General features: G+C 36.3%; 1 protein-coding gene across 1 annotated transcript in view; it reads right to left on the bottom strand.

The window, feature by feature from the left end:
• NUP205 (nucleoporin 205) overlaps positions 1-18,353 on the bottom strand; it is a 51,374-nt gene that overhangs the window by 2,071 nt on the left and 30,950 nt on the right. The window contains exons 23-41 of the mRNA XM_042792639.1: positions 17,912-18,026; positions 16,724-16,873; positions 15,620-15,694; positions 14,731-14,888; positions 13,695-13,775; positions 12,685-12,876; positions 10,748-11,018; positions 10,240-10,338; positions 8,891-9,039; positions 7,958-8,149; positions 7,633-7,754; positions 6,360-6,498; positions 6,020-6,146; positions 4,953-5,029; positions 3,325-3,453; positions 2,656-2,782; positions 1,742-1,908; positions 1,212-1,335; positions 314-442 (exon numbers count right to left, since the gene is read on the bottom strand). Of these exons, the coding sequence (XP_042648573.1) occupies positions 314-442; positions 1,212-1,335; positions 1,742-1,908; positions 2,656-2,782; positions 3,325-3,453; positions 4,953-5,029; positions 6,020-6,146; positions 6,360-6,498; positions 7,633-7,754; positions 7,958-8,149; positions 8,891-9,039; positions 10,240-10,338; positions 10,748-11,018; positions 12,685-12,876; positions 13,695-13,775; positions 14,731-14,888; positions 15,620-15,694; positions 16,724-16,873; positions 17,912-18,026 (2,623 nt within the window). The remainder of the gene's footprint in view (positions 1-313; positions 443-1,211; positions 1,336-1,741; positions 1,909-2,655; positions 2,783-3,324; positions 3,454-4,952; positions 5,030-6,019; positions 6,147-6,359; positions 6,499-7,632; positions 7,755-7,957; positions 8,150-8,890; positions 9,040-10,239; positions 10,339-10,747; positions 11,019-12,684; positions 12,877-13,694; positions 13,776-14,730; positions 14,889-15,619; positions 15,695-16,723; positions 16,874-17,911; positions 18,027-18,353) is intronic.

The raw sequence follows: 18,353 nt of genomic DNA, 5'->3' as shown, positions 1-18,353 counted from the left end.
TTCCTACAAATTGTTTTGAATCAGTGATCTGATTATATTATTTGAACTTCACTTGGTTTGAACAACAGAAATAAAAAGATAGTTAAATTTTACTTTCCTTTGGAGATTATGTGTAATAGACAAACCCCAAAAGTCTATGACTTAACAATTTTTTTATTGCTGGTTCTCCAGCAGAAAATCCAAAGGTATGCCAAATCCAACAAAAATCTCTTTTACTAAATATAAACGGCAAAATATTAATAGTAGGTAAACAGTTTTAAAAGTTAACCATCAGAAGTTATTCAAAAGCACTTTGATGTGTGAGAAATTTTACCTTGGAGCCTTCCTTTCTTAAATGACATCCTGGAGGACAGTAGTGGGTCTTGGGAGTCAGCGGGCGTGCAGTGCAGTAGATAGTGTTCCAGATGACGCCAGAGAATGAAGAGACACGTTTCTATAATATCTGCAGACGCATCTAAGTGAAGGAGCCTAATTTTGTTGTCTTTAGATTGTACGTTTACTATATAAGCACATTTACACACTTTGAAGCAGCTGAAGATGTTTGCCCAACCACCTGCCACCTCCTGGAGCAGAAGCTTCTCGCCCCTCTTGCTGCGGCTTCTTCCCGCCTGCTTCAGTGCGGTGCTGGCCGGGTTATGGCACCGACTGCTACTCACCCTGGGGAGGCTTCAAGCCAACGCTCTGCACCCGAGCAGGCGACGAGCCCTCCTGTGACTTGTAATGACAGTTCAGTTGCAGAGACAGTGAATTAAAGCTGAGGTTATCAAGCTGGGGATGGCAGTAACATCGTAAGGCACAACAGGTAAGTCTGCACGAGCGCGTCTTTCCTCAAGTTGGTTTCAGAGGAAAATGCTGATCTGCTGCAGACAATTCTTTTGTGCGTGACTAGTTATTTCCATAGAATTACTGGTGTTTATGAGATTAGGTTTATGAAAGGTTGACTATAAGACTGGAAACTCAAGTTGCTCTGATAGCACCTTAAAACTATTTTTCAAAATATTTCTTCCACCACGCACATGTGTACATATGTGAATGTTTAGTGGGTCTGGAGACTGAACTGAAGAGTTGGGCTGTACCAACTCCACCATTACAATGTTGCAGAAAGTCCTAGTTGTTCAAAGTGGTCAGAAATCTCAGTAAGGGAAACTGTTCCTATTACTCCGCTTTTCTGGAGCATCACCCTGAGGGTCATTTAAATTTTAGAAGGATACATGAACAGAGAGAAAGCAGCTTGGCTCTGTTGTTTATTAGCTTCACTAGGCGTCGCCTTGCCAAAACGTATTTTTGGGAAGTGGAGATTTTGTCAACCCCAGCTGGCATAACTGACTGACACAGCTGTGATAAGAAGAGGAAAAACAAGAAGACTGTAGCAAGTCACAGAGCATCAAAAGAAATAAACAAAATTACTTACATATATCTAGAACTTCCTTGTCAGCTACTAAGTAGCTTAAAAACTGTGCTCTCTATTTTGAATTTGCATAACCTTGCTGACCAAAAAATGGAGAAATTAAATGTATCCCCAAGCAACTGTAATGAAAATCACTGAACTTTTGCAAAGTTAAGCTCAGTATTTTCCACAAGGTTTGAGGTCACTCGCTCTATGGACCCCTTCATCAACAGTAGAAAGGAATACGCACAAGAACTGGAACGACTGACTCACCTTAGATGCTTTGGAATCTCTGTTACAGCTGTGTCTAAGTTACACACAATGTAGAGACTACAGAATCAGAAGAACCATTACCTCTTTTATTTCATCTGGTGGGAGTTGCTCCACGTTTTGCAGTTTGTTGACACTCTGACGGTGACTATCATAGTAACTGAAGAAATCACTAGTGCTCTGTTTCAGCAGGTAGACAATAATGCCCAAGCCAGGCAAGTGCCAGTAGGGGACCACCGGGGTTTGTGTATCTAGAAAAGATGACGAACAAGTTACAATTTTTTTCTTTTTTTTTTTTTTAATTTAATCCAAAACAAGAAATCAGTACGGTATGCTCTCTGTCAATAAAGTAGCAAAAGACATGAAAGCACTGAAAAGTTTATATTTTATACTTCTGTGTCAGAAGTAATACAGTTGAAAGTCTAGGCAAAAAATTCTGTGGCTGCAGTACTAGAAAGCAGTCAGCATAATGCAGTACTGAGTGTAACATGTGAAATGTAACTAGACCAGAAGACTTACCATTTAAATATTTTAACCACTCAGCTGCATAACAGCACACCGTGAACTCTTGCCATGTGGTGTAATAAAAAGTTCCACTCAGCATCAAAATGCATCTTATATGTCATAAATGAGGTCCCAGTTTCACATAACGTTACCCAGCACAGATGCTGAAAAAAAGAAATCCTTGCCTTCCCCTGTATTGTGCTGTTTATTTACGTACACATTTTTTTACTGATATATGTGTTTCTGAGCCTGCCACAGATAGTGAATTAAAAAGGATTTTTTGTTCACGTTTGTTTTAACTTGAATGAGTTTCCTGATTTGGCTTAGTGCAAGGCTGCACAAACATGTGTTCCAGAATTAGAAAATGGGCAGCTATAGTACCGGCATAAAGTGACTTAAAGTGTATGTGAAACTACAGCCTCTGGTTCGTTATTTTCTACTAGCCCAAATGTCACACCATTCAATCTCCTAAAATAGCAAGCCAAAAATCTCACCCTGACGAGGCCCATCTCGGTTGGTTGACTCTGACAAGCTAGGAGTAAACAGACAAACAGTGTGCTGGAAACTGGGGGCGCTTTGCAACATAAGTGACTCACAGTATTCCATCACGTTTGCACAGATCTGCCAGAAAAAATGACAGCATGTCAGTTACAATATCTACAGGCTTTGGAGCATTAAAATTTAAATGGATCAATGTTAATAAACATGATTTGCTCCCTCTCTTCTCACAAGAATATGGTGATTCTCTTTTGTGATCAGTTACAGCCTCTCTTCTATTTCAAGTCTGGGATTTGCAATCTTACCTCTTTCCCAAACCTGCTAGTTAAAATTTCTTGTCACTTTTAAGTCCCCTTTGGCTCTAACTTAGCGTTAGCCATTGCTCTCTATGCTCAGGCTTCATTTTGAAAATTTCTGATCAATTTAAGGCTTCAAAGCTCACAGAGTTTGTACCCAAGACAGTAACAGTTGCTAAAGCAAATCTAAGTAACCAAATTTTCAAGGTTTACTTTAAATAAAAATAAAATATGGGATTCTATACCAAACTAAAACCAGTGTAGAGCATCATCACTATCACATGAAAGTATGACAACTAAAACATCTGCACAGAAGGTAAAATGTCACAGTTTGAGACTGAAGGTTCTAGCAGCTTCTTGTGTCCTTACCTGTTGCATGGCCAACTCAATTTCATCCCTCTTGTTCACTCTGTCTCCCTCTGCATTATCATCTTGCAGTTTAAACTGACGAAGTCTGTCTGATCCACCAAACCGACTTAAAAGTCCTAAGCACTGGCGCTGCCATAAGAAATGAACATTTTAATTAGTATTTCAGCAAATGAAGGGCATGATTCTTTTCACTTAAGTGACACATATCCCTTAAAACACAATAGCAAAAGAGCAATGCAGGTTAAAACTTTTAGCACCTTGGAAATTAAATTTAAACACATAAGCACAATGTTTTAACTGATCTTTTAAAATTAATTAAATGAATGTCACCCTAAAACAGTTCCTGGAGAAACTAATGCAACTCAGAAATGCATAACTTTGTCTTCTATCTCTTCCAGACCATTATACTGACTACCATCTATGACAGTTTAGGTTTACCCATTCTCACTTGAAACACATTTACCTATTGACAAACTAACAAAATCTGGATGTGAAGATAATACGCTCCATAAAAGTAGAGTGCAAAACCCAATTCAATAGTTTAATAAAAAGGAGTAACAATAAATTTGTTTTTAGTTTGCTTGTGGTGGACTGTAAGTCAGATTTGTGTGGAACAGCAAAAAAAAGGTAGCAAAGATTAAAGATTTTTTGGTAATTAGTTTTGGGGAAGAATAAAACACTTAAATCCTTTTATTGCTTGATGAGAATAACAGGATAAACTAGAGAGAAAATGTACAATAACGGATCACTGATTCACACAGAACAGCTCAGTTTTCAAATTAACTAATTAAAACTCCTTATAACAACCAAAAAAAAAAAAAAATCTTTCTGCTTTCCCAAGGGAATTTCTTGCTGACATGATGCAACAGAATACTGAGTACCCCAGCATTACAACAATCATTTACAGCTTGCTACTTTGTTCCAGAGAACACATCCTTCTATTGCAACCAGAAGTATTCGACAGGGCAGCCCTTTCTACAGAGAGTTTTCAGTAAAATATTTCTTTATGAAAGTCCTCACTTACATGAACCACAAAGCTTCAAAAAACCACTGCTGGATGCTGAGCTCTAAAGAGGTCTGCAATTACAGCTTTTGGGCAAGACTTACTCTAGCTTGGCTTTCATTCTTGTTTCTACATCAGGGTTATTTTTAAAAGGGGAAGAAATAAATAAAACACTAGCATGTTTGATACTCCAAATTGTTGAGCTGGAGACATATTTGTGGCAAAAAGGGTAACCGAGTACTTCTGCATTACTTCACATGCTTTGGTGTTGACCTCAAATTATTCTTCTGTCACATCAGATGCATACTAAGCCAGGGAGGGAAACAAAGTCCCTGATGCAACTCTGATGTTGCAAAATTTTACCTTTTCTACTTGGCTGGGGGGGCAGAGAGAGGGAGACCACAAACTAACCCAAAAAAACAAAACCACCAAAACCTCACAAACCACCACACTCACACACAAACCACCTCCACCCCCAAAAAAGCCCCAAACCACCACACATTGTTCTTAATGGTGGAAAACATCCCTTTCATAACTGCTACTAGTCACGAGTACAAAACCAGGAAGAAATTCATCTACATACACAATTTTAAAAGAGCAAGTGTTCAATATACAACTTTATTACCTGAAATCGGCCTATATGTCCTTGTAGCTCCATCTGCGTCCCTTCATTAACATCAATGTCCAGCTCACTTAGCACTCCTGATAAAAGATAAAACCATTAAATTAACTTTTTTATTCTCCAAAAGAAAGCAGGTTTATGCAGTATATACATTTAAATACAAGCACTGATCAGAAAAATTTCAGCCAAACATTAAACTTATATTTTGCACATTGTTTGGGGAAAACATTCAGGTATGAATGCAGCTACTAGGAGATGCATGAGAGTATGTAGCTTACGGTTCTGCTAAGTAATTAAAAGGCAAGGAGTGTGGGAGCAAGGGAGGTTAGCATGAATATTGCAGCTGTTGTGCAAAGCTCAGTACACTGTAAGCAAAGAAACATTTGGCATCAACCTAGAGCTTGGCACTCCTTTCTATTATAGTCAGACATCTCTCCTGAACAAAGAAAACCACTAAATCAAAACAGAGAGGTTATTTTGAAATCATAGGCAAATCTTCCAGCATGCAGAAGAAATCACTATATCCATCACAATAATTATTAGTCCTCTGTGAAGATAAGTCACCCAAGAGAAATGTCAGTATGCTAATCCACAGCGCTTCTCTCTGGAAGCTTTCTTTTTTAAATTTAAAAAAAAAAAAAAAAAAAAAAAAAAAGGAAATGAAGAAGACATTAACAAAGATATGGGTATGCAAACAATTTTCTGTCTTCATTTCCTCAGTCATAGAATTTGCTGAATGAAAATTCTTTTTGAAGACATCACATGCACTTTGAACACTAGTATTTGCAAGTCATCTCAAAGACAAAAAGTACTTACTGTCAGGTAGCATAATGAAAGAAAATGGGAAGTCAAATGCATGTTGATAAGGGCACTATATCCACTGCAAATCCACAATACTTACTTCAGGAACAATTATTTAGCATTTATCTATTTTTACCAGAGTTCTGCATGTCAAGAAAACTCTGTATTGTAGTAGATACTCCCTTTTATTTCTCACTATTTCTTTACAGAAAACAAAGCTTGAGATTCATGTAGATGGGCCTAAGAGACTTCAAAACTGCAATTCCTACCAGGCAAAGCTGCCTTGCTGATTATTCCCGTCAGGGAGGCCAGCTCCTGGAGAGATCCAACACTAACATCTTGACACCTCAGGATTGCCTGGATAGTATCTGAATGGGAAATTAGAAACTGCAAAACCTGTACAACAAGAAGAAAAGGGAAAATATGAATGACTCAAGATTTAGCAGTGAGCAGAGAAAAAGCAATGCTTTTACTTTTGGAGAATTTTAAAGTGATCTCCCATACCAGTGAGGATGGGAGTTTAAAAAAAGCTTACTTTGAGAGCAAAAGGACACATAGTTTCTTTGAATGAGCAGTAGCAGTAATATTCTAGCATCTTTTGGAACTTACCTGTCCTGCTGCTTGCAAGTGTTGTGCCATGCTGGATGTGAGGATCACTTGGCACAGTTGAAGAGCTGGAAAAAGAATCTGGCGATAGCGTTCCACTGGAGCAGGAATGAAGACCGGGGGATCTCTCATTCCATATAATCTTAAGAGGTTTAAAAAGAAGAAAATTTCAAAAATTTTGAAAAAGAAAAAAAATGAACACTGCAAGAAAAATTAAGTCCAATAGTGAGGCAGAGCCTCAGCCTACAATCACCCTCAAGAACCTGAAAACATTCATATTTCAATAATAGGTCTGTACTTGAATTGAGTTTATATTGGAAAAGCAACAAATTTATGATACACAGCTGCTGCAATTTACGTAGAAAGCTGCTGCCAGACATTGTCCCTAAGCAGAGAAAATTACTTCTTCATACTATACTACATTAAATCAGATTACTTTGTTGTAAAAATATGACATCTCTTTACTTATATATAAAACTAAATACTCTCAAGTATTTTAGGAATAGGTGTGCTTAATTCTACAGCAAGTGATAAATACAGTCCTCTACAAATGCTCTGTAAGGTTCATACAATCTTACATTTCTCATTAGTACTTTTAAACAGAGTACTTGTCTAAATCTTAAATTTTACTGAAGTGTTTGAACCCCCAGTGTGTCACTAAGAACTGTAAATTTAAAGCAAGGACTGAGGTTTGAAATCAACCAAGGTGATTTTGCCTAAATATGCAATTTCCTTCTCTGAGATCTTTTCTTGGTTATCTCACAATGACTAACGACATGGCAACACATCAAGAAATTTGTCAAGGAATATATAAATTAATTCTTTTTTTTAAACACATCGTAAAATATTTCTGAAATAACATTTACTTCACTGCTTTCTCATTAGTGCTTTATGGGGGAGGATGAACGCTGCACTTTTTGTTCATCAGCTGCAAGTCCCCAAAATAAGTTTACAGTGTAGGCTGGTTTTCAAACATTACAGTCTAAATTATATATTATAAATAATAATAATAATTAGACAATTCCTATCTAAGGTATCAAACAGAAGATTTTACATAATCTAAGTAAATGGACATGCAAGTACAACTTCATGCTCACTTATTTGGAAATTTTGTCTCAATAAAAGGTAGTTTTAAACTGAATTAATAAGTTAAAGAAACACAGAAAAAAAATATACCCACAAATACTTATTCAAAAGACTTGTGGCTATAAGAAGACATCAGATGCTCTCAAGACTATATTACAGTTTCAAAGTCAGTCAGGGAGCCAACACTTACCCCTGATGGTCTGTTTCAGGTCGCATGTCATACACTTGACACTGTGCAAGCCTCATAATCACTCCAGACCGCAACAGCTCTAATGCCCCTTGCTGACTTTTAGCTACTCTAGTGAGGAACGCCTGGAGAAGAGTAGAGAAGGATAAGTATTGGAGATGCACAGTGACACTTATTATGACTATTTTCTCTCTTGATTTTAACATAATTTCAAATGCTATTATTTTAGTAAAGTATCTCTGAGTACAATCAATGTGAAGTATAGACAAACAACTTCTATTAAAAAAAAATCCATCATACTACAAAATTATTTCTGAAGTACTATTACCATTTTGGACTCATAGGTGTACAGCGCTTTAAGTAAAGGGGGCTGAGGTGTGAGCAAGCTCTGAAGAGTCAGATCATCATCTGCTAGGCTATCCACAAGCACTTTCAGGTAGCCACTGTTGGAGAGATACAACAGCCACTGCTGCTGCTTGTCTACTGAAACAATACGATCAAGCAAAGCCAGTGCCAGCATCTGGGATGAGGGAAGAAAAAAAAAAAAAAAAAAAACTCAAAACAAAACCAGAATTAAATCTATGAGATTTCTAACAAATACCCAGAAAAAAACGAAATGCTAAGCAGTTCCTTATAACAGCTTCTTAAAAGCAGAATGTATTTCTGCATTATAATCGCAATCCTTGATGTGAAAAATAGTTTAAGATTTCTTGATGTTTTAGTATAGTATGAGCAGATTACCTTTTCACTATTGGTCTTTAACAAAGTATTACAGCTACTGTTGAACAATAAATATGCCAAAATATTTTAAAGAAGTATTGCTACAAGCACTATTGCTATTTAAAACTAGTTTGCATTCTGACTAGATTCCTGTCCACTGAAGTTAGGAAGAAATATTTTCCGATACTAGAGTCACCAAAACTTCCCGAAGTGGGAAAATAAACTGCTAAGCCCACAATTTTAAAATAACAACAAATAAATGTCACAGCAGTTCATACCTACAATCTTTTGCAGCAGTGCTTGCTATCCTTATTTTTAAGCAATAGGACACACAGCGTTTTTGAGAAAAAAATTAATATGCATGTATGCTCCTACATTCAACAGCTTTAAGGATGAGTGGGAGGACAGAAACGTGAAAGAGATCAAGTATCTACAAAAAAACGTTCTAGTTCTACCTCATGAAATTTCCCTTTTCTGCACCATAGTAAAGTGTTCTTTAAAACAAACCGAACAGTGACTGCAAAGGAATAGATTTATTTACCCGGCCTATCTCATGACCATCACAAGCATCGCGACAGACCACCTCCATGAGAGCTGCCCCATAACTCTCAATAATTGCCATGTTTTCCCGTTGCAATTTACTAAACACATCTTCAGGGGCTGTCAGACGTTCCCACATCGTTTTCTTAGCTGCAAAAAGCAAATAAAATGAAAAATGGAAAATGCAATGATGGGCAGCTTAGCATTAGCTTAGCTACAGTACAGCTGAGGCGACGCCCTTCTGTTGCAAAATAGAGAATGCTCTGAAGTGCCCCAAACAATGCATGGGGGTTTTGACTGAAGTGCAAATGTTTTCTTACAAATCCATTCTTTCCTGAATATCACATGCAGACCAGCCATCACAAAACATGTGTGTGCCTGTATATATACACCACCCTTCCAAATATATATTATACATTACATATAATGAATCTTAGAATAATATTAAGCAGACTACTAGGCCTAAGAACTTCCACTGAGACCAAAACACTCAGTTTTGAAGGGAAGTAAACAAGGTGACTTAACTGGGACAGGTCTGAATCCAAAGACAGCAATAAGCTACCAAGGGGTCATAACAAATTCAAAGGTATTTTTACTACTGTAGCTCAAAATGCTGATCAAGTAATTGCAGTAAGAGGCTGCATGCACAGGTATTAGCCCCAAATTTGTTTTTCAATCCTTGTCCAAGCTCTAAAATTAAATAATGATTAGAAACACTGAGAAATCAAGAAGTTAAGCTATTAACAGAAACCACATGATAACCATAAGCTCTCTTGGTTAAGCAACAATTCAGACTGGGTTATTTGGGGGGGGGGTGGGGTGAGGTGTGCGGTTAGGGGTGATGGCTTTTTGTTTATTTAGCCCCTAGGGAATCTTCGGCTGAATGAACAGAAAGAATATGAAATAATATTTGGTTTCTTTTTTTTTTTTTTTTTTTTAAATAGGACCACTGTGGTATGAGTGTATATACAGATAGGGATGCAGCACATTTCTGCAGCTGTAACTGTTCTCAAGTAGGTCCAAGTAAACTACCGTCCTTTGACAATTTTGTAGCTGTGATGCATAGTTTTAAATGGACACAAATGAAATCTCTTCTTTAGTGCTAGAGGTCAGACATTTAATATCCTCTTCCAGAACAATACATTTTGAATGCATATGTAGCTAGATAGGTCAGCATAGAGGAAGATTTTCATCATCCAGCATGAGCAACTAATTTCAGAGGCTCCTGGAGATGGTTTCTCTGTACATAATCTATTTCCAGAAGACAACTCAGCATGCAGAAACTGTACCATTCAGGGTTAAATACTAATGTTTTTTTTTTCTCTTTTTCATAATACAATTGGACCATACCCTCTTCTAAAGTGTCTGGTTCATCTGGTCTCTGGGCAATCTGCAAATAATAAAGCAGTGATCCATAAAGGTGCGTTCTCACTCTCTGGAAGCCACCACCTGTTCACAAGAAACATTCATAATTAAAAACCAAATTCCATAACACCATCTTCTACTAGAAATTAATTTTTCTTTCCTATGGCAATGCTGGCAGAAATAAACAAATAGATTTCTTATGTCAGTGTTGTACTGTTCACATAAATGTGTATTTGTGAGCAAATGCAGCAAGTTTATGCTGCTCCAAAAAAGTGGCAATATTTACACCTCTCCTGCTTGTTGTTCAGATTAAAAAAATACACCTTCACTAATTTTTTTTTGTTAGTACCATCACTTAGATGTATATTAATCATGTAAGATCCACCTAACTGACTAACAAAAATTCTCACTGCAGTAACAGGAAGCAGCTCAGTCAATCTTTCTACTCTTGGCAGTTGTAATTCCCACACATGCACTGCAAAGGTCAACACACCCGTTTTCAAAATGAAATCCAGCAGTTTTTTTAAGATGATGTGGAGTGAGGAGTCACCAATGGAAGCAAAACCCAGGCATACGCTCTCAGAGCCAGGTGATGAGGTAAAAGAACCATCCAGCATCAAGACATATTGGGACTGTCCCACCACAGGGAGTGCAAGTGGCTGTTTCTGCTCAGTTTTCACGGACTGGCTCAGGTGGGCAGTCAGGGTGAACACAGCCCCCGCCACCACTGGCATCAACTCCTGAGCGGCATCATCATCTAGGATCTTAATACAGAAGAAGAATAAACAAAATAAAAGAAAAAAATTAAGTAGAAAAGTGTCTGAGCTATTAAAGCAATTAATTTAGCCTCTCACAGCTACTTCATCTACATATCCATAGAATTTCGTTAACATGGCACTATTTAAAACATATCAAAATCAGTAGTGTCGGAAACTTGTTCAGAAAGATGAGTTGAACACATTTTAATTGAGAAGACCATTAGCATTCTTTCTATATAATTTACACAAATCACAGGCAGGATAATTAAATCTGTATGGGGAAACAGGGAGGAATATGCTGGCATTTGAGCTGCTTTATTTGTAAAATATCTAAACCTAAGCTGGAAAAAAGAACAACTGCCACCCTCTTCCCTTTACAGCTATTTAAGAAAACTATTTCCATTAAAAATGTGAAGATACAATTTAGAAAACTCAAAGGGGTGAACATAAAAAAAGTGAGCACCAAAAGATCATTTAAGACAATGTAGAGCAACACTTAACGAGAAGTTAGTATCTACTATTTTAGGTCACTTCATCATTTAAAAGATAAACCTGGTATCTTTATCACAGATACTCAAAGAGCTTTCCCTTTAAGCACTATAGTTGTTTAATACAAGAGATCAATTATTTTCAAAAGAAAATAACAATAATTGTTTTAACAAATTAACAAAATCTTCACTAAAAATTAAGTATTACAGAAAATTAGTCTGAAATTTCTGCTCTGTAAAGATTTTAGGAAAGAAAGAAATTTCTTTGACTCAGAAAGGCCTCATTTCCCATTGTTTAAACTGTGTTCACATAAAAAACAAAACCAGCATTCCACTAAGGAAGAGTTTCTAGGTAACTCCTACAGAAAAGATAATGGGAACAATAAAAATACAAAAGGTTACCTTTTGTTTGAAAAAATGTAACAATTTCATATATATTTCTCAAAACACAACTTGTCTAATCAGGAGATGTACGAACAGCACAACTCTGACAATAAATTAAAAAAAACAAAACAAAACAAAACAAAACCCACACCAAAATCCAGCATCTTAAAGGATTCTTCATTAAATTTTGTCTTTGAGATAGGCTGGGTCAGTAGTAACCTCCTAGTCTGTCTCAAAAATTACTATAATTCAGCAGTAAATCACCTAGACTTTAAATAGTTTAAGACAAAGCGCACACTCACATTTCCAAAAGCCCTTCTCATTGTAAAATCTTTACTTTTTCTACTCTGAAGCTTCATTTAACTTTCATTTTTTTCAAAAGAAGCAACAGTAGGATTTGCAGTGAGTTATCTAAATGCAGTAAATCTGCAATTGCAGTACTGTTTGCCTTCATCCCTTCCATGAGTTCTTCTACATTCCTCATCAAAATGGGCTGTTTCCTTTTCACACACCCTTTCCAGACTACCGTCATACTGAATTATACTGAAATGTCTTTGAAATTTGCCAATATATAGTTTATAGTTCAACAGTAGCTATGCCAGAATACAGAGTACCCCCTCTGTCCACAGTGCATTCTATTTCAGTATAGTAGCAATCAGAAAACTAAAAAGAATACCAAAGGCAGACAAATTTTGGGGGGATTACAATGAAGAATGCTACCTGAACAGTAGTTTCTCTTTCATGTAAAAAGATATATCAACAAAGTTCAAGGAGAGGGTTGATTTCCAGTATAGCACTACCTTGTCATGCACATCCTGCAATAGATCGCGGATAATCAGTTGTCTGTCCTCAGCCTGTACGAGATCCTGGGGGCAGGCGGTGAGTATGATTTCCACCAGCTGTCTCCATGACTCTAAAGCATGCTTCTTAGCATGGAGGCATTGCAGCAGCTTGTTCCGCTCCACTACATACTGCAGGATAGTGTTGATCTCCTGAACGCCCACAACAAAGAAATTGAGTTACAGTATGCTAAACAAAGTTAATGGCAAAGACAGATTTCAAGATGACAATTTTATCTATTAGTAATAGTCTTTGGAAAAAAAAAATGGTAATTCTTCAGCTTATCAGAAACAAGCTGCTATTCGTCATTTTAACAAGGTAGGTCAATCCATTTCTGAGGTGCTTTTCACAAGGCCTTTCCATCATGAATGTCTCAAGCTCACAGTTGAAAAATAAGAAATAAAAAACAATTATGAAAATTCGATTTGTGCATTTTCTTTTAATTTTAATCCTGAGTCATTTCTCCTTCATCCTTCAACTTTTTAATCCATTTAGCCAATTTCAACTAAACTTAAAAGATGGCAGGAACCCCAGAAAATAATTAAGCTCCAAGTTCACTGAAACTATAGTTGTGTAGAAGAAAGGAGAAATAAATTGGGATCCCCTGTGAGAGAAAGGCAAGATGAACTTGGCTGTTACACTCTACTTCTCAACAGCCAATCCTGACATCAGTATATACTGCTTTGCACACAGTGGGGTGGGAGCTGCAATTATTACCAATAATGGAGACAGTAAAGGTTCAAGAAATAAAGAAAACAGATTCCAGGTCTGATGTTTAGAGAACAGTATGTTACAAAGTAGTTTACCTTACCAAATTTTAATGTCTTTTTTTTTTTTTTTAAATTCAGGAATTACTAACTCAAAGTTAGTCCTCAAATTCACAAACTTTCATAGTAAAGCTTACTGCTTGACATTATATGAAATCCACCAAGAGCAACAACAAACAGTCGTTTACTTTTTCTATACTCACCTCCATAAGTAAAGGTCTCTGGCCTATTGCTGCCATTCCTTGAAGAGCATTGACTTCTGCAACCAGAACTCTGTGAAGGTACTGAAATTAAAAAGTTAGAAAAGAAAATTTAATGACAAGGAAGTCATATTTGTCCCTCCTAAAAGTATTTAGGAGAAGGCTACATAATGACAGATGCAACTGAAAGACTGAGACTCAAATAAGTTTTACTCATTTTTTAGCTTTCTCCAACACTTCACTCTCTAACTGCAGTACTTTTAGCTGTCTAGTCTCTCTCCTTGCTCACTGCACTTCTCATTTCTGCTCTCATATATTTCCTTCTGGTCCTAAGTTGTTCTGTCCTTTCATGAGCTCTTTTAACACATCACACTTCCTTTCCTCTTCAACCTTCACTATAGTCTCCCTGCACAGAAGGGAGGGTTTGTTTCTTCTGAAGTCTAAAATACATTTTACAATATAGAATAGGTGGTTCCTAATATAGAATAACTGCATTCCTATCACCATCAAGATCAATTTTATGTTACATTCCGCTCCTGATCTGTCCCTTGTCTCTCAGATAACACATTTTTCAGGACTATTTATCATACACTTGTCAAGTACTCATCACAACATGACACTATCTTAACTAAAGCCTCTAAGAACTACTGCAGTACACAACTATGTTGTATACATAACTCTGTACACCTATGTAGTACTATGTAGTTGCATATTAGAGTCCAATTAAATATATAAGGTAGATGTCGTATCTGCAATATCACTTGGGTGTTCCAAGACGGGAAAAATATTAAGATAGAAAGTATTTTCTGAAAGTGTCTTAAAAAAATCCATCTGTCTACTGCAAATGAGAAATCAGAGTGTGCAATGCAGAAGAAGAAATAAAACTAATCCAAATAGTTTGCATAAATTATGCACATATCTGAAACAGCTATACTTTTTATGTGAAATCACATTTCAAAGTATTATTAATACACTGATCATTATTACTATTGAGATATAAAATAGCACATGCAACTTGAGAACATAGACCACTGTGCACCTTGACGTTGCAGACCACTTGTCCACGTGCGTTCTTGTGCTCACAATTAGCAATGACTTGCTCAATCTGAACCCGGTCAAAAAAATCCAGTTGTAAAGGCTCTGGAATGTCCTGACTGAAGTCAATTGAATCCAGGATGCTTAAGATTTTCCTGCGTACTGGAAATGTAAATCAATTCAGACTGTATTCAGAAATGTCAAGGAGAAAAAAAAAAAAAATTGACAATAGAAGCCTAACTTACCTTTGTAAATCCAAATTAACGTGTAAAGTTTCATAAGAAAATATTTAATCTTCAGAAAGTGCTATCAATCTATATAAGGGGCTTAAAAACATTTTGTAGAGCCTTAAACTCTTAATTTGTGTTATACTGTATTGTTCTCCTTTTATGTATGCATGTAATCCAATATTTACAAATAAAAGATTCTAATATTTTTCTCCTAAATAAAACAGGCTGGTTTTCAATGAGTACCATGCAGTCTTTTGTTGAGACTTAGGAACACTGTAAGGAATCTAAAGTTACTTACTTGGGTTTTATATTATTTGCCATGAAAATACAAATGTGTTCAGCCTTAGCAACAGTCTCACTGTTTTTACTGTTAGCAGTAAATTTATAGACTGCCACCCTCCCATTCTGCCCTTCCATAGATACTTAAACACAGACTCTTATAACTTCCTTTCTAGTCCATTATTTCCCACTCACTCCAACCATCTACATCAATGCTCTAAAATTAATTCTTTCCCCCACACTAAATAAAATTGTTCCATGTACTGCTGCTGTTTAGAAAATCTATTCTTTTCTTATTCAAAGCGTCCTTTCTAGAGGTGTCCCTCCCTTCATTCAGGATCAGAAAAACTTTACTGAGAAATAATCAACAGCAATAATACTTACCTTTGGAAGCAGTGTCGAAGTGGAGAAATCCACTGACTGATCGACTTTCATCTTCCACCCCTCCTTCACCATCAGCTGAAGGTAATTAAATATAATAAATATTATAAAAAAAAAAAAGCAAAAAATACCACCTACTTTATTAGTACCAAAAGAGAAAGACAGAGAGAGCACAGACGGACAAACCTTTCACGTGAAAGTCTTCTAATTCAAATATAGCCTTGACCGTTAATAAAGTGAAAATAATACTTACCCTCACAGAAGTGAGCCAATTTTCAAATATAGATTAGACAGTACTAGAAATGCCTAAAAAGACACCCCACCCATCAGTATGAATAATGCAGTTGAATGAACACTGTAAAATGAGTAGGGTATCTGGACACAGTTTCACATGCTCAGACCTCCACAAGGATGAAGAGACAGTGTTCAGATCTATAAGAGTGAGGGAAAACACCATACTGCTGCAGCCTGTTATGGTATCTTTCAGTTATTCTGTTTATTTCCTTCATGTAAAGAGTTTTATTGCCACCTGTTTCTATTTCTTTTGATTCACTTCTACTCTGTTCTGAACCTCTGAAATCTTGCTTTTTTATTTACCATTGCATTTTACGTCACATTGGGATGAAATATCATTTTTCTGATGTTATAATGCTAAAAGCCAAATCGATCTGTAGCTACTATCTTCTGTGAGAGAGGGTTGAAAATGTGTGACAGACAGACAGAAGACTGAGAAAGCTGTGTCTAAAACTGTTCACCAAGAAAGACACGACACCTTTTCTATATAGTGACAACTTCGGACAGCATCCCAAAATAATTTATTTTTTTTTTTTTTTTAATCCCTCTCCTACCCCATAAACTATGTTTATTTTTTATATCAGCGTACACCAAGATGTTTCAAAAATGAAACACAGACAAAGCAGCAATGAACAAAAAGTTGCCCTGATTTCTTTCACTTTGGAGTCTACAACCACCATCATCTTTCTTCCTGTCCCTTCAGTGGCAATTCCAGACCTGATATCACAAATGAACTGTCACAAGAATTCAAATAAAGTCTCCCATACTTCCGTTTCTTCAAGCTTATATACCCTCACAATAAATTCCTCTCACCCAAGTATGGTTTCACAGGCATGTCATCAAGCAGCAGATGCAGCAGCCTCTGTGTGTGGGAGCGCTGGCGATTCAGTGATGTCACTCGCATTTCTATAGCTGCAGTCTTCATCAGCCAAGACATTTGGTTCAGTGTTGAAATCTCGTGTTCTGGGTGGGGATAAGAAAACAATTATGAAATTGAACATAAATAACATTACTGACTCCAAATAAATCATTTTTCATTTGAGAAAGCTTTTAGAGGATGTCATTACTTATTATCCGCTCACCGTTTGTTTACAAGACAAAAGGACTGAGAGATCTGACAAAAAACATTAAAGGAACATATGGTTATTGTGAAAACAAATCCTACACATACATGTAATTAAGAGTACACTGATACACAAAAAAACCTGGATATAACCTGTACTAACAGCCATTGCTGAATTGAAGAATGCAGTGGTTCTTTAACAGGGTCAGTTGTAATTTCAGTGAAAATAATAATTTACCGAAAATTAACTATAAATTTTAATCAAAGTTGATAAGACTTGAATGTGGGTCTCCAAGAATCTTCATATTCTATATACATCTAATTTAGATTCTTATGTTATATAAGAATCATCTAAAGTGATTTACCCATGCTGGATACATGTATTTGAATGCTAAGTTTACTATCATTTAACAGAGGACTAGTGGTCAAGCATCTGGTAAAGAGAATAAGTACATTTATTCATTTTAAGACACCTGAGAAATGTTGGTCTGAAACATTAAAAACATCTATTAACTGAAAAATTAATGCCATCACCAAATAAAAGTTTGTTATTCAAAGGAAAGGAGGATACAGGTGATTACAACCACCAGCCTTCTATTCCCTTAGTTCATTGTAGCATTCTTACTTTCCAAAACATTTTTTTTTTTTTTCCTGTAGCATAATCTAACTAATCTACAATGATAACTGAAATGTTGATTAGGATTTGCTTCTGGAGACTCAATGCATTCCAAAACTAACAGTCTTTTACAAAAGTTCGGTGTTAATAATCTGAAAATCCTAAATAGGCAGAGGTCAATCTTTGCTGAATTAAAAGGTTAGCAGAGGCAGTAATTATTTCAGTTTAATAATTCTGCCGTTGTTCCTTCTAAGATTCCTATGGAGTCAAAAGATGCATTGAATTTTAAGCATGCACAATCTTATCTTAGCATAAAAATTACCTTTGATAGAAAATGGCAAATACTGGAGCTGAGTGAATAAGAAATCCTGACTGGTCCTCAGGTATCTCATAGTTGGACCTGATGTATCAGAGCATGCACACAACTGATAGATCACCTGACAACCAAAAATAGCATATACTCACTTATGGAATTTATTTTAAAAACAAACCAACCACCAAATCAAAAGATGCATAAGACTGTTTTATTGCTCAAACAATATTACCTGTATTTACAGTCAGTTTTCCATCAGCTTATTCCAAAGCTGGACATATTATTTATAACAGATGTTGAATTATGACATTAAAGGACTACCAACATGTGGATGATTCCAATGGCTATTTGCCCACAACATGACACTATATCAGCCTTTCTGTTTGTTCAGCTTACTTAAAAATTAGTGTCTTTTTCAGCCTTCAGGTTCACCAAGACAAGAAATGTAATA

This window comes from Tyto alba, unplaced genomic scaffold (genome assembly GCF_018691265.1).
Source record: "Tyto alba isolate M040663 unplaced genomic scaffold, T.alba_DEE_v4.0 Super-Scaffold_2, whole genome shotgun sequence".
NCBI classification, from domain to species: domain Eukaryota; kingdom Metazoa; phylum Chordata; class Aves; order Strigiformes; family Tytonidae; genus Tyto; species Tyto alba.
This window is presented reverse-complemented; position numbering and strand designations above follow the sequence as displayed.